The sequence below is a fragment of the Eptesicus fuscus genome, chromosome 8 (assembly GCF_027574615.1).
Source record: "Eptesicus fuscus isolate TK198812 chromosome 8, DD_ASM_mEF_20220401, whole genome shotgun sequence".
NCBI classification, from domain to species: domain Eukaryota; kingdom Metazoa; phylum Chordata; class Mammalia; order Chiroptera; family Vespertilionidae; genus Eptesicus; species Eptesicus fuscus.
Genome location: NC_072480.1, coordinates 20,211,127 through 20,225,070, shown reverse-complemented (window position 1 = coordinate 20,225,070; position 13,944 = coordinate 20,211,127). Strand labels below are relative to the sequence as shown.

Genomic DNA, 13,944 nt, shown 5'->3' with positions numbered 1-13,944 from the left:
AAAGTCTACCTACCAAGAGCCAATGGTGAAGCTACGGGTGACAGCAGGAAAGTATATCATCTCTACCAGGGGAATCTAGGTCAAAGGAGGCAAGGAAGGTATCTGAAGAACTCCAAGGACCCCGTAGAGGGTGGGGGTAGGGGGGGGGGCAGGGATGCACAGTAAGCATATACCAAGACTAAGAAACCAGGATCAGGACACTATAGACCCTATCACCCTTCTCTCCCCTTCTCCCTTTGACCCTGGAGGGGTCAGAATATGGAAGCAGGACAGTCTGGAGAGAAAAATTCCATTATGCCCCATTTCCTTTGCTATCTTTCTACCCCTAATATACCTGGGCTGGAGCGTGGAGGAAGTTTTAGTCTTTATTAGTAACAATTTGCCCAGTAGCTAGGACTGAAGGTTAATTACTGAAATGACACTGTTTTATGCCTAGAATTGGCTGAATAACTTTATTAGTTGAGAAAGATCAAAAAGAGCTAATTTAATCCAAACATTAAAGGGGCAAACTAGTCCCACAGAGCTGGTTTGAGGGAATCACTTAGGAAGGACAAAGCTGTTTCCTGGTTGTACCTCTCACACCTGGCTTATTCAGTGTAAAGGTCACACTTAAGATTAACCCTTTTCATAGTGGGGGTGTGGTGACAGTACTATTACTTTCATCCATTAATGATTTCCAAATTAGCTTATTGTTACCTATATCCTGGAAAAAAATACTTCTCTAAAACTATTGTGACAGTACATGGTCCTTGTTGCTTGACACATTTGCATTAACAAAATCTGTGGAAACTGTACCCAGCCCTTTAAGTTCTTAGCTGCTGCTAGAAAAGAAAAGGGAAGAAAGGACTGAATGATTCCCATTAGGTGGCCTCCCCACTGGAAGATTCAAACACTGGCAAAGGCAGCCAAGACAATTCATCACACTGGCAGCATGTGTCAGAGACCAAAAGGTCTCTATCTGTAGAATAAAAACAGAGGTGATGCTTCCCTTTATACTGACCACTGGGCCCCCAGCTCACTCCTGTCTTAGTTTTGAATTGACTCTCCATTCATTTTTCCCCATTAGCATTAAGTGCCATGATTCATATGCTTGTGATACCTTTACTTCCATCCTGACTAGAGCTATGATGGGGTATGCGCAGCACCCCAGGTAAGATTTCTTCAGAGTTGATCATCTAAGATGCTCTAAATTGTTTGGCAATTAAGTTATCACTTTATTCCCACATAACTGTGTGGCATCATATGTTTGCTACTTGCAGAAAATAAGAAACAACAACATATCTGCGTACTTGTTTCAACTTTAAATGCACTCCATTCCAAGAAGCACAGTGACCCAACCACCTGTAAGATACAGTGAAAGACAGGCCTAGGCAAGGTGCTAACAGGATTGATATATGCCCTGTCTTCCTCTATTCAGATGACCACTTTGCTTGCTTACCTAGCCTCCTTGGTACCAGGTTAACTGGCTTCGCTCTATTTTGCTCCTTCAACTTCTCCAGGTTCTCCAGCTCTTTCTCAGCAACTAAGCCAAGTGAGAAATATAAAATAATCAATCATTAGAATGTTAAAAGGAAACTGGTCCCTTTAAGGCATTAAAAACAACCATTAGAGGGCAATTAAATACATGTGAGCATGGGTAGATGAGATATTCGGGGAAAGGAAGACATCATTCAGTTCTAATCCCTTGAAGTCACCCTAGGCCCACCTCTGTGGCAATGTCTCTGCCTAGGAGGTTCAAATATGGAAAAGAACCTGAACTCCTACTAAAATAAAGGAGTTCCTTTTTCTTCCCATTCTAGAGAATGTGTGCAAAACTAGAACATTCATGTCAATAAGAGCTTTTCACACATAGGTAAATATATATTCCCAAGTAATTCTGATGCCCATATTCTTTATTTTAAGGGTTCCCAAATCTTACTGCAACTGTACAATGTGGGAGCTCTGCACTGCAGGGGGGCAACCCTGCTCTAGTTTCTGGCACTTGGGACAGCCGTGCTCATTCCCCAAAATACACTCAGTGACAGCAGGGGGCGCCAGAGATACTACTTCACTACTAATGCACCTCGGAATCTCCACTTAGACCTGATTGTTCCAAATGTCCATTTATAATATTTTTTAATTATTAGAGAAAAAACTTTCTGAAACACCTCAAAAATCCGGAGCACACTGAGACTTAAGTATTTAAATCAAAAGCTTGTGAGATGCCAAAACATTTGGGATTCTGTTGGTCAACTGTTGGCAGTGCCCACTCACTGCATAGCTGCGTTTGTCATATTCTACACTGAATATTAAAAGGAAACCTCCAGTTTTACCACCAGGAGGAGAGCTGTTTGCTTTCCTGTTGTGCTCTGATGTCCATCCTTAATCATAAAATTAAATTTCCTACAAAGATCTAATGAAGGAGATAGTCCCACAATTGACTTGAACAAGCTTTGTAACTTATTTGCGAACTAAATTTTAGTTCTCCTTCCAAGTATAGTGTATAATGCTATAACTTGAAATGACAGCATTTATTTTGCTGTACAATTCAATTAAATATCTTAATACCCACTAGGTATAAACACAAAAATGAGTACAGTGTGGTCCCTGTCCTCAAAGATGTTGTAATCTAAATTTAAAAAAAAATGAAGTACAGCATGTCCTCCAATATGTTTTTATTATATTGTTGATGAGATGACATAGGAACTTAGCTTTTGTTTATATCAAGTGGTCTATGGTAAAATTGGTTTTATTTTACTTTGTTTCACTTGAAGTTGCAGAACCTATAAACAATGTGAAGTGAATTTACTTACTGTATACAAATAAAAATAACTGAGAGTAGACTGTGATAGTTACAAAAGTATGGGAGCACAGAAGCTTAAAAATAATTCCATTATGAAGGGATTAAACACATCAAGAAAGAGACAAGTTATTTCAAGTACATAATTATTTTAAATATATAACTTGTCTATCTCAAAAGTAGTCATCTATGATAATAAAAGCATAATATGCAAATCGACAGAACAACCAAACAGCAGAACTATCTTCCGGATGACCTTCCAGACGACCAAGCTATGACCGGCACTGGTACCAGGCCAGCCAAGGCGGGTGCAATGCAATTGGTTGGGGGGCCCGCCATCGCCCCACGATTGCCCTGCAGAGGAAGGCCCAGGCCACTGGCCAGTGGGGCAATCAATTAGGGGGGGGGGAGGGCGCGATTGCCCCAAAGAGGGAGGCCCAGGCAACCCTCTGTGGGGAGATCGATGGGGAAGCAGGGGCTCTGTGATTGATCACCCTTCAGAGAGAGGCCCAGGCCACCTGCAGGGGGGTGATCGATGGGGGTGGGAGGAGACTCCGTAGAACCGGGGTGTGTGGTGGTGGACTCAGGCAGCACCAGGCCAAGGCGGGTGCAGGCAGCGGGCGGGGCCACAAGGCAGCCAAGGCTGCAAAGGCCTACCCTTGCCGAATTTCATGCACTGGGCCTCTAGTAGTCCTATAAAAATGTCTGCAGTCAGCCCAACTTTACAGGAACGAGAAAAAGGTCTATTGGCAAACTGTTTAAGCTCAACAGAAATCTGAGATTTACAATCATGCAATGAGTTCTGCTATTAACCTAGAGAAACAAGTTAGAAACATTAATAGTAGTATTTTTAAAAGGTAGAATTAAAACTGCTAAAGTTAAAAAAAAATTGATGAGATCTGGTGAGTATATTCAAATCAGAAAATAAAAATACTTTAGGCCAAAACAAATCAATTGTACTCTATAAGAAAATGAGAAGCTTTCTAAATGTTAAATAAATATACATACTCCTTTGTATCTGCTTTCTTCGGTTTTCATTTGGTGCTATCAAGGTGTAGGCACCTATGCTAGAATGAAGAGGGGAAAAATTGTTTATTATCATGAGAAACTACTAATGCCTATAAACCACCAAACATTCTTCCTGCCGATACACTCATTTACTGTCATCACCATCAAATATGTACTATGGGAGATATTCTTCCTATTAAGACCCAGGTCTGTTCTCCAGAAGCTTTACAATCTAGTTGTCAAAGTAAAACACATGCAGAGTGACAGGTGACAACCCTTCACTGTTGGCTCCTGGTGTACTCTTTTTGCAGGGATCCACCGTTCCTCTAGGTGGTACTCACGAGCAAATCCCTTTGAGGTGGCTTTAGATGGGCATCCTCTTCCACAAGACTGACCCATATTGGGAGTAAAAGAAACACTCATGAATTCTTTGTTCCCACAAACTGGGAATATGGGTCATTTGCAATGCAGCCATCTCTTCTTACATTACTTTTATTGAAGTTATTGGGGTGACATTGGTCAGTAAAATTATATAGGTTTCAAGTATACAATCCTATTATAATACATCATTTGTATATTGTATTGTGTTCACCACCCCAAGCCAAGTCTCCTTTCATCATCATTTATCCCCGCCCCCCTTTATCCTCTTCTACCTCTCCTCACCCCCTTTCCCTCTGATAATCACCATATTGTTGTCTGTGTCTATGAGGGTTTTATTTTTTCGTTTTTAATTTTTGCTTAATTCCTTCACCTTTTTCACTGAGCCCTTCAACTCAACTCCCTTCTGACAGCTATCAGTCTGTTCTATGTATCTATAAGTCTATTTCTAGTTTGTTGTCAGTATGTTTTGTTCATTAGATTTCACATATAAGTGAGATCATACGGTACTTGTCTTTCTGTGACTGGCTAATTTTGCTTAGCATAATACTCTCTAGGTCCATCCATGCATTTGCAAAAGGTAAGATTTCCTTCTTTTTTACTGCCGAGTAGCATTTCACTGTGTAAATGTACAACGGATTTTATACCCTCTTATCCTCTAACGTGCACTTGGACTACCCCCAAATCCTGGCTATTGTAAATAACGTTGTAATGAACATAAGGGTGTGGATTAGTGCAGCCATCTCTTCTTGATGACCCATCTCAGTGGTCACTGACCACTGTCTTGTGCTTGAGTTCTGAGTCTTCCAGGCATGGATCCCTCATTCTTCTTGGGACACTGGTTGAGCATAATCAGGAGCTCAAAGAAGGAAGGAGTCACTTCAATTCATGAGATTATCAGAGAAGACTTCATTTATGCAAAAATATTCAACTCTGGGATATCAAGATGTTAAAATATTGTGAGCTTTTGAGGGCAGAAACTGTGCTTGATTGATCTGTTTATGCCCAGCCTCTGGCAAAACGCCTGACACAATGTAGCTACTTGACAAATGTGGGCTGAGTTAAAATGAAATTATGCCAACACCCAGTCAGTGAGTCTGTGCTGGGTGTCTCTTCTTTGAGATGATCCATGTGGTTCCACAAGAGCATAAATAGTTCATATCGCAAAAATATGGCTCAGCAACTGACGGTAGCATACATGTGGTTACAGTGTTAGGGGAAATGCTATGTGTAAACACAACCAGTTTATAAATGTAGGTTTTCTTTAAAGAAAAACAACAAAAACAGATAATCTTAGAAGTCTCTCTTCAACACAGAATGTACAATTTCAAAGGACAAATTAGCAAAGATTGAACAGGAGAGGCCAAAAGCGCTGATTACCAGAAGCCATTTCTTCCTTATCTATTTATGTTCCTAGCAGCGAGCCTTCAGCCAGCTTCAAACTGGGCTTTAATTTTAGACTTGTAAATGGGAGGTGTGCAACCACCTTTGCATACAAATGGGGCTGCTGGATGCCCAATTACCTAATGTATATCAGCAGATGTTGCATGTGTAGCCTAGCATACATGCAACGTTATGAATACAAAATTAGGAGGCTGCTGCTGCTGGAAATTAATCCCTTGTCCACTGCATATTCTTTGCTCACCCTAAGAAAGATTTTTCACTCCTCAATTGCCAACACTTTATAGGAGCCTGAGAGCTACAATTCTGTGGATAGTTCCTTGCAGACTTGAATATGACACAAAAGTGAGCCATTCTGCAGAGTCTTAAAGATGAAACATGAGGTAATGGATTTACACGCCAACCATGAAATGATGGCACAATCCTCAATGTTCACTAAGATTGTAGTACGGAGCTTCTTACCATACCAGGGATTTGACTATACTGCAAATCAGTCATACTTAAACTTTAGTGAGCAGCAGAATCACCTGGATCCTGGAAGATTTGTTAAAGGGCAGAATTTCTGATTCAGTAGGTCTGGGGTGGGGTCTGATAACTGGCATTTTTAACAGTTCTAGGTTATGCTGGTGTTCTGGATCTGGGGACCACACTTTGAGAACCACTGCTATAGATCAGACAAGCTGACTTTGAACATCTGCACTAAAAGGGATCTTAGGGGTTAAGAAACCACTGATAAAGAAACATATGTCAATGATCACGAGGTTATTTTAAGCAATAGTGCTGAGATGCAAACCCAGGACTTTTGACTCAGACCAGTCAGGTGTCTGCAGCTAACTCTGCAGCTCAATGTAGAAAGCATAATATATGACTGTCCTTAACTTCAGCCTCTTGATAGATTTCCAAACAAAGTAATGAACTTAATTTAACTGAGCACCTATAGACTTGTTGTGTTAGGGACAATACCAAAACACAGACACCAATCACTTTAACAGGGCTTATGCTTCCGTTAGGAACCATTCATGAAACCACGAGAACACACCGCAAGGATATCCAAACAACCATCCAAGTGAGATGTAAGGAGTAGTGAGAGATTTAAGGTGGAGGAGAGTCAGAGACCCCAGAGGGGTAGAAAACTTCAGAGAAGAATAGCAAATTGAGGCTTAAAGGATAGGATCTAAAAATGGCAAAAAAAAAAAATATATATATATATGTTTGTTTGCTAAGACTTTGCTAAGAGCAGCTTCCTAGAGAATTTCCCAAGCTTCATGGGTCTCTCTCATAAAAATTTTGCAAAAGATTTGGGAAGTAAAATTAATATGTTTTTTAAAGTTTTAATTCTACAATGTCTAATCTGATTAAGTTTAAGTCTAATAATATCATATTAGAATCTTTAGTCTTTGAAATAGGGCTATGGTCAATCTGTGGCCAATGTGTAGGCTAGGGATACCCAGGCATGGTAGAGGGCTGTGAAAAGAGGAAAAGAATTATCTAGCCACAAATCAGAGGTTTTTAATTGAAAGCACTTAAACATAATCCCAGGATCAAGGACAATGGTCTCTGTGATAAATGTTTTATGTTACTGAATTTCTTAGCAACCGTCTTAGTAATATTTTATTGGCTGAAAATGCCAAGTCTAAAACGTAATATTCAGAAGAAAGCACTGCCAATGAATCGTGCTTCTGTTCCTCTTACTTGCTATAGGAAGAAGAGCATAAATCCAAGGATCTGCTTTTTATTTCTTATAGCATATGGCAGAGTGTAATGCCTTGGTAGATACAAATATTCATCCCTTTTCTCCTAGCTTTTCCTTGACATGAATAACATATAACTTATTCATGCTTTCAGCCAATTAGTTTCCACCCACAACAAGGGCCTCTGCTGTTTTAACCTCCATGTCATCCCTTTCAACTGTCTGGCTCTCAAAGCTGCTGTTCTACACAAGCACAACCTACCTGTCAGTGTTTAGTATTCTGGTCATTTCCTGATTAAGCAACATTCAAGCTACTGAAATAAATGTATATCTTTGAAAATGAGTTTCCTTAATTACCTCATTGAAATTTAATGGAATTTCTCAATTTGTAAGGTTGTTTTCACTTTCTAACAGCACATATCATTGAGATATACTAATGGAGAACAGATAAAAGAATAGCACAAAAGAAAAAATATTTTCCTGCACCATAAAAAAAAAAAAATAAATATATTCAATAAATGTTTTCTTTGTGAGGTCTCTCCTGATCTACACAACTGCTTCTCCTGCATACATTCTGGCACAATTTTTATGAAGCCTCGTCAATAAGCCCTCTACGAAAAAATGTCATGTTGAAATTATGAAAAATATCTTGGCTGTCTAACAGTATTACAAAAATATATATCCTGCTGTGTAGAAACTGCAGATGTAATTTAAATTTCTAATTAAGAACAATACTAGTTGACTTAAAAAAGAAAGAACACAGCCAAAAGCAAAAATTCAGAAAGGGGTAGAAGATTATGTTACAAACGTAATTTCAAGCAGACAAATAGACATAGTCTGCTGTCCTATACAAAATTGGTTTGAGGCTTTCATAGTTTAAGAAAATCTTATTCTTGGATGAAATTGTAAAAAAGAAGGATTTGGTTAATCAAAGGTACTGGATAGAGAGTTACTTTCTAGATAAGGCTTTCCATATTGGTTTTTACTAAATGATCTTCAATGCAGGAATCTGAACCTTACTGTTTTAGCCAACTTGGAGTCAAAACTTGAAGCATTCGGGCTTCCAAAAGTTCTTTTATAAACACATCATATTCTCAAGAGAAACATAAAATAACAAGAGAAACATAAAATAACAAGATCAGACCGAGTAAATCATCCTTGACCCCTAAGCCTGTTACACCAGCCCTGACCCAGCACTCCAGACATCACCAGTGTGGAAGGACGCGTGAATGCTCTTTGGTTTCAGAATGCGCAGAGCCCAAAACATAGTCTGCACACCCAAGAGGCTGACGTGAAGCTGGTTAGTTCTATAACTCACAGCTTCTGTTAGAGAGCTGAATAGACACCCAAAAGGAAAAGATAAGCAAACAAGAGACCATCAGGTCATCAGAGCCTCTGTTGATGGGGTGCCTTTATGGAAACTAGAAAGAAGTACACACACACAGACATATCCATACCAGGGTTCCTATGCAAGTCATGGCTTCATGAGACACAGTAAACTTAGGCAAATGAGAAAAATGTGTCACACACATGGTTTGGTATATATATATACAGTTGAACCTTGAGCAACATGGGTTTGAACTACATGGGTCAACTTATATATTGTTGTTGTTATTGTTGTTTTTCAATAAAAATAGTCAGCCCTTGGCATCCACAGTTTCAACCAATCACAGATAAAAAAACAGTATTTTTGCACTCCTAAGCATGAAATCCCACCTCTAATTGAAAATTCTGTTGTTGTTGTTTTTGTTTTGTTTTGCTTTAACTAGAAAATCTTTATTTCAGATTAAAATAATATGTTCATCATTTAGAATAAAGCAAACACACTTCCTTGAGTCCATTATTTTAGGTAATTGTCATTTCCATGAACAGAGTTACTGGGTATGTACACTAATAAAAGAGAAAGATGCAAATAGACCATATCTTCACAACAGCCACCAGCCAATCAGGAGTGAGTATGCAAATTAACCCAACAAAGCTGCCAGGTTAATTTGCATACACAGGCGCTGAGCGGCCCCCGCCACACCGTCCCAGATGCTCCAGGCCTCTGGGCAGCGTGGGAAGGTGGAAAGGCAGCTCCAGCTGGAGCGAAGGTAGTGACGGCAGCCAGGGAAGGAAGGCCCATTCTTGCATGAATCTTCGTGCATCAGGCTTCTAGTCATTTAAATATTTGCTTACATGCTTGTTGGATGCTTCTGTAGCCTCTTCTTGGTAGGAATTCCAGTTTTTCTGAGTTCTTCCCTTTCCTTAAGGCATTCCATTTTGCATTCCTCATAAAAGGCAGGATCATTACAGTAAGCCATTAGACATTCTTTCAATGCAGAATTTCTTTCCAACATTTTACTACCATAGGATTTCACACTCCTTGCAAAATTTGGCCAAATTTTGAACTTCTTCAGAACATCTCTCTTGGGCCTTTTCTCTCATTATTTTAGGTATCAAAATATATTTTTGACATGCCTGAGATGCTGCTCATATGACCCAGCAAACACACTTCTCAGGATTTATCCTACTGGGTCAAGTGCCATCTCGGCGACAGAGGAAGGCCGAAGATACTGTTTTTGGTCCATGATTGGTTGAATCCATGAATGCACAGGGCTTACTATACAGTCAAAAGTTGTATATGGATTTCTTGTTCAAGGGTCAACTGTACCATATTTCAGCTCCAAATTACCACCCTAGCCAAGCAAATTTGTGCAGTTACCAGCCTGCACAATTTTACAGGGTGGACCTGAACAATGTCAAATTTCTTCACTTAAAACACATAAATGACAAAAGCTATGAAAAATAAAAAGAAAGCAAGAAAGATTTACTTTACAGATAAAAAGAATGTACATAAAATACAATATTATAGAGATTCATCATCTTTAAGATGTCAGAAGCCAATCAATGATGGAAGTAGAGATGGGGACCAACTGATAGTTATACTTGCAAAATGCATAAACTTGCTTCCTCAGTATAAATAACTACAAGAAATCCATATTTTCAGAATATATCGATATAGGTCTGGGGATTTGATTTGACCTTACTGACAAAATAATCTTAACCCAACAAACTAACCTGGATGCTGGCAGAAGTCATGAGACTCCTGGGTCAGAAAAAAATGACTTTAGTACTCATGGCATAGCAGGCAACATGAACACCAGCACATTTACATCTGTTCTCTCTGGCCCCAAGTCTTACCGGGGCAACACTGCACGTTGTGATTGCATTACAGCTGAGGAACACTGAGTTGGGGAATCTACCATTTATATAGCAACTAAGTAAGCAAGACTGGTCCTTGTCCTGGGGAATAGTATGCCTCATCTTTCAAAGTTCCCAGCTGCATAACAACTCTGAGAAATTGTCCAGATTAAGAAATGGTCAGGGATGCAGTCCTGGCACACCCAGCAAGACATATCAAAGTGAAAGAAGCCCAAGAAAGGCTGTCTGTTCCAACAGAATATTTAGGATTAACATTCTGTTTAAGGATAGCTGAATGAAAAGGAAATTGGCATTTCCATAAAAACCTGGGCTATACATTTTCTTTTTTATTATTATTAATAGACTATGATCTAATTATGTGTACATAATTAGATCATAGTCTCCTCCAAGGTTATCTGTAACTTAAAGGAAAAAATCAGAACTTCAAGACATAGGAAATTATATCTAATTTTCACATAGAATATTTTAAAATGATATACATCATTTATTTCTGATTTTGAAAGAAACATATGGCCCAGTGGTGTGGGAGGTCATGGTTCAATTCTCAGTCAGGGGTCAGGGCACATGCCTGGATTTCAAGCTCAATTCCTAGTAGGGGGCATGCAGGAGGCAGCTGATTGATAATTCTGATGATTCTCTCTCATCATTGATGTTTCTATCTCTCTCTCCATCTCCTTTACTCTCTCTGAAATCAATAAAAACATATTTTTTAAAAAGAAACATAAGCTCATAGAAAAAAATGCATATTCTTAGAACATTTAAAAGTCACTCATAATCCCACCCCTTAGAGATCTCAATTACAGTTTCATTTGGGTAAATTTCAGCCCAATCCATATTCTGTACATGTTATTGTACAGTTGTAATCATATCTTAGGTTCAATTCTATATTCTGCTTTCATTTATAAGTGGTTTCCCAATTATACATGAAATAAGCTTAATATTAAATGGCCTCATAATATTTCATGACATACTAGTAGATGTATCATAATATAATTACTCACTTTACCATTTCAGTTGTTTCAATTGCTAACTATTATAAACAATCTTGCAGGATGTACAAAGTGTAAAACATAAAACTTTGCACAGCACAATATCCAGAAGAATCAGTATTCTGAACAGGAATATGGACTACATTTAAATATCCCATTTACATTTCCAAAATCCAGAGACAATGTGATCACATGATTAATTTCTGCTCTTATGCCTGACACTCCTCAATTCTTAAACTAAAACAGTGCTTGGAAATAAATGTTCTATTATGGTTGCCTACTATTTGTACTATATCTGCCCTAGACTACCTATTTTCAGACTTATAAGAGAGTAACAAATAAATACAGCCATCTATTAAGACACCTATTTGAGGATATAAGTTATATTGTATGTAATTATAATAGTTATATATAACATATATAATTTAATAGACTTTTATTTTATACACTAGAGGCCTGATGCATGAAATTGTGCAGGAGTGAGGGGGCGTCCCTCAGCCAGGCCTGCACCCTCTCGCAATCTGGGAACCCTCGGGGGATGTCCAACTTCTGCAGGGATGGGGCCTAAACCAGCAGTCGGACATCTTTCTCGCAATCTGGGACCGCTGGCTCCTAACTGCTCGCCTGCCTGCCTGCCTGCCTGATTTCCCCTAACCACTTGCCTACCTGCCTGATTGCTCCTAACCACTTGTCTGCCTGTCTGATTGTCCCTAAACACTCTGCATGCCTGCCTTATTGCCCCTAACCACTCTGCCTGCCTGCCTCATCGCCCCTAACTACTCACCTGCCTGCCTGATTGCCCCTAACCACTCTGCCTCAGCCCCCGCTGCCACAGCTTCATCCAGAAGGACGTCTGGAATGACGTCCAGAAGGTCATTCGGCTGTCCGGTCTAATTAGCATATTATGCCTTTATTATTATAGATACAGTATAAACCCTGGTCCTGAATCACTTAATACATCTCCTTTTTCATGCTGTGACTGAATCCTTTGCTGCTTCTTCCACAATATATGTAATACTAGGGGCCCAGTGCATGAATTTATGCATCTTGAAAGAAACTGTAGGCTGCAAGGCTGTGGTGGGCACAGGGGTGGGTCTTGGCCCATCCTCCGTGCCCCTGCCTGACCCCTCAGTCCCCTGTTTGCCGGCAGCCCTGCTCCCGCTGCTGCCGCTCCCATGCACTGATGGCTCCGGCCCCATTGACGGTAGGTGCAAGTGGGGCCATCGCTGGCAGCAGGTGCAAGTGGCAGCTCCAGTGCTGGCAGTGGGTGCAAGCGCTGGGTGGGGCCACAGCACATGTGAGCCAAGAATTTTCAGTAACCACCAGAAGCTCGCCCTGATGACAGCGACTGGTTCCCCACCTTGGTCTGGCGCCCCCGCTCCCCTGCTCCACCATCCCACCATGGCTGATGCCTGCCATGTTCTGCGCACGCCCTCTGTAGGTCAGCACACATCATAGAGACCGATTGGTTGTTCCACTGTTCAGTCTATTTGCATATTAGGGTTTTATACATATAGACTAGAGGCCCGGTGCACAAAATTCGTGCATGGGGGGTGGGGTGTCCCTCAGCCCAGCCTGCACCCTCTTCAATCTGGGACCCCTTGAGGGATGTCCAACTGCCCGTTTAGGCCTGATCCCAAAAGGATCAGGCCTAAACGGGAAGTCGAGCATCCCTCTCACAATCCAGGACTGCTGGCTCCCAACTGCTCGCCTGCTTGCCTTCCTGATTGCCCCTAACAGTTTCTGCCTGCCAACCTGATCACCCCCTAACCACTACCCTGCCAGCCTGACTGATGCCTAACTGCTCCCCTGCCAGCCCAATTGCCCCTAACTGCCCTCCCCTGCAGGCCTGGTCACCCCTAACTGCCCTCCCCTGTTGGCCTGGTTCCCCCAACTGCTCTCCCCTGCAGGCCTGGGTCCCCCCCAACTGCCCTTCCCTGCAGGCCCGGTCACCCCCAACTTCCCTCCTCTGCCAGCCTGGTTACCCCTAACTGCCCTCCCCTGCAGGGTTGATCACCCACAACTGCCCTCCCTTGCAGGCCTGGTCCTTCCCAACTGCCCTCCCCTGCTGGCCTGATCACCCACAACTACCCTCCCCGGCAGGCCTGATCCCTCCCAAGTGCCCTCCCCTGCTGGCCATCTTGTGGTGGCCATCTTGTGTCCACATGGGGGCAGCCATCTTGTGTGTTGGAGTGATGGTCAATTTGCATATTACTCTTTTATTAGATAGGATAGTTTTTCACATTATTTTTTTACATCGCTAGTTCTGGCTCTTCACTCTCACATCTATAGCCTGGTTCCTGATTCTTTCCTTTTGGTTGTTGTGTCCCAGGAGTAAAAAGAACCACTGAAACAAAAATGGTATTGATAAGTAATATCTCATTAAAGATTACTAACCAGTTTTCTCCTATAAAAAATGGTATGATTCTGTCCTGGCCAGTGTGGTTTAGTTGGTTGGGTATTGCCACATGCACCAAAAGGTTGCCAGTTTGATG

General features: G+C 41.0%; 1 protein-coding gene and 1 pseudogene across 1 annotated transcript in view; both read right to left on the bottom strand.

The window, feature by feature from the left end:
- Positions 1-13,944, bottom strand: part of EPSTI1 (epithelial stromal interaction 1) — a 108,897-nt gene that overhangs the window by 82,862 nt on the left and 12,091 nt on the right. The window contains exons 2-3 of the mRNA XM_028151565.2: positions 3,788-3,846; positions 1,439-1,522 (exon numbers count right to left, since the gene is read on the bottom strand). Of these exons, the coding sequence (XP_028007366.2) occupies positions 1,439-1,522; positions 3,788-3,846 (143 nt within the window). The remainder of the gene's footprint in view (positions 1-1,438; positions 1,523-3,787; positions 3,847-13,944) is intronic.
- On the bottom strand, positions 9,431-9,724 carry LOC114232966 (COX assembly mitochondrial protein homolog; annotated as a pseudogene).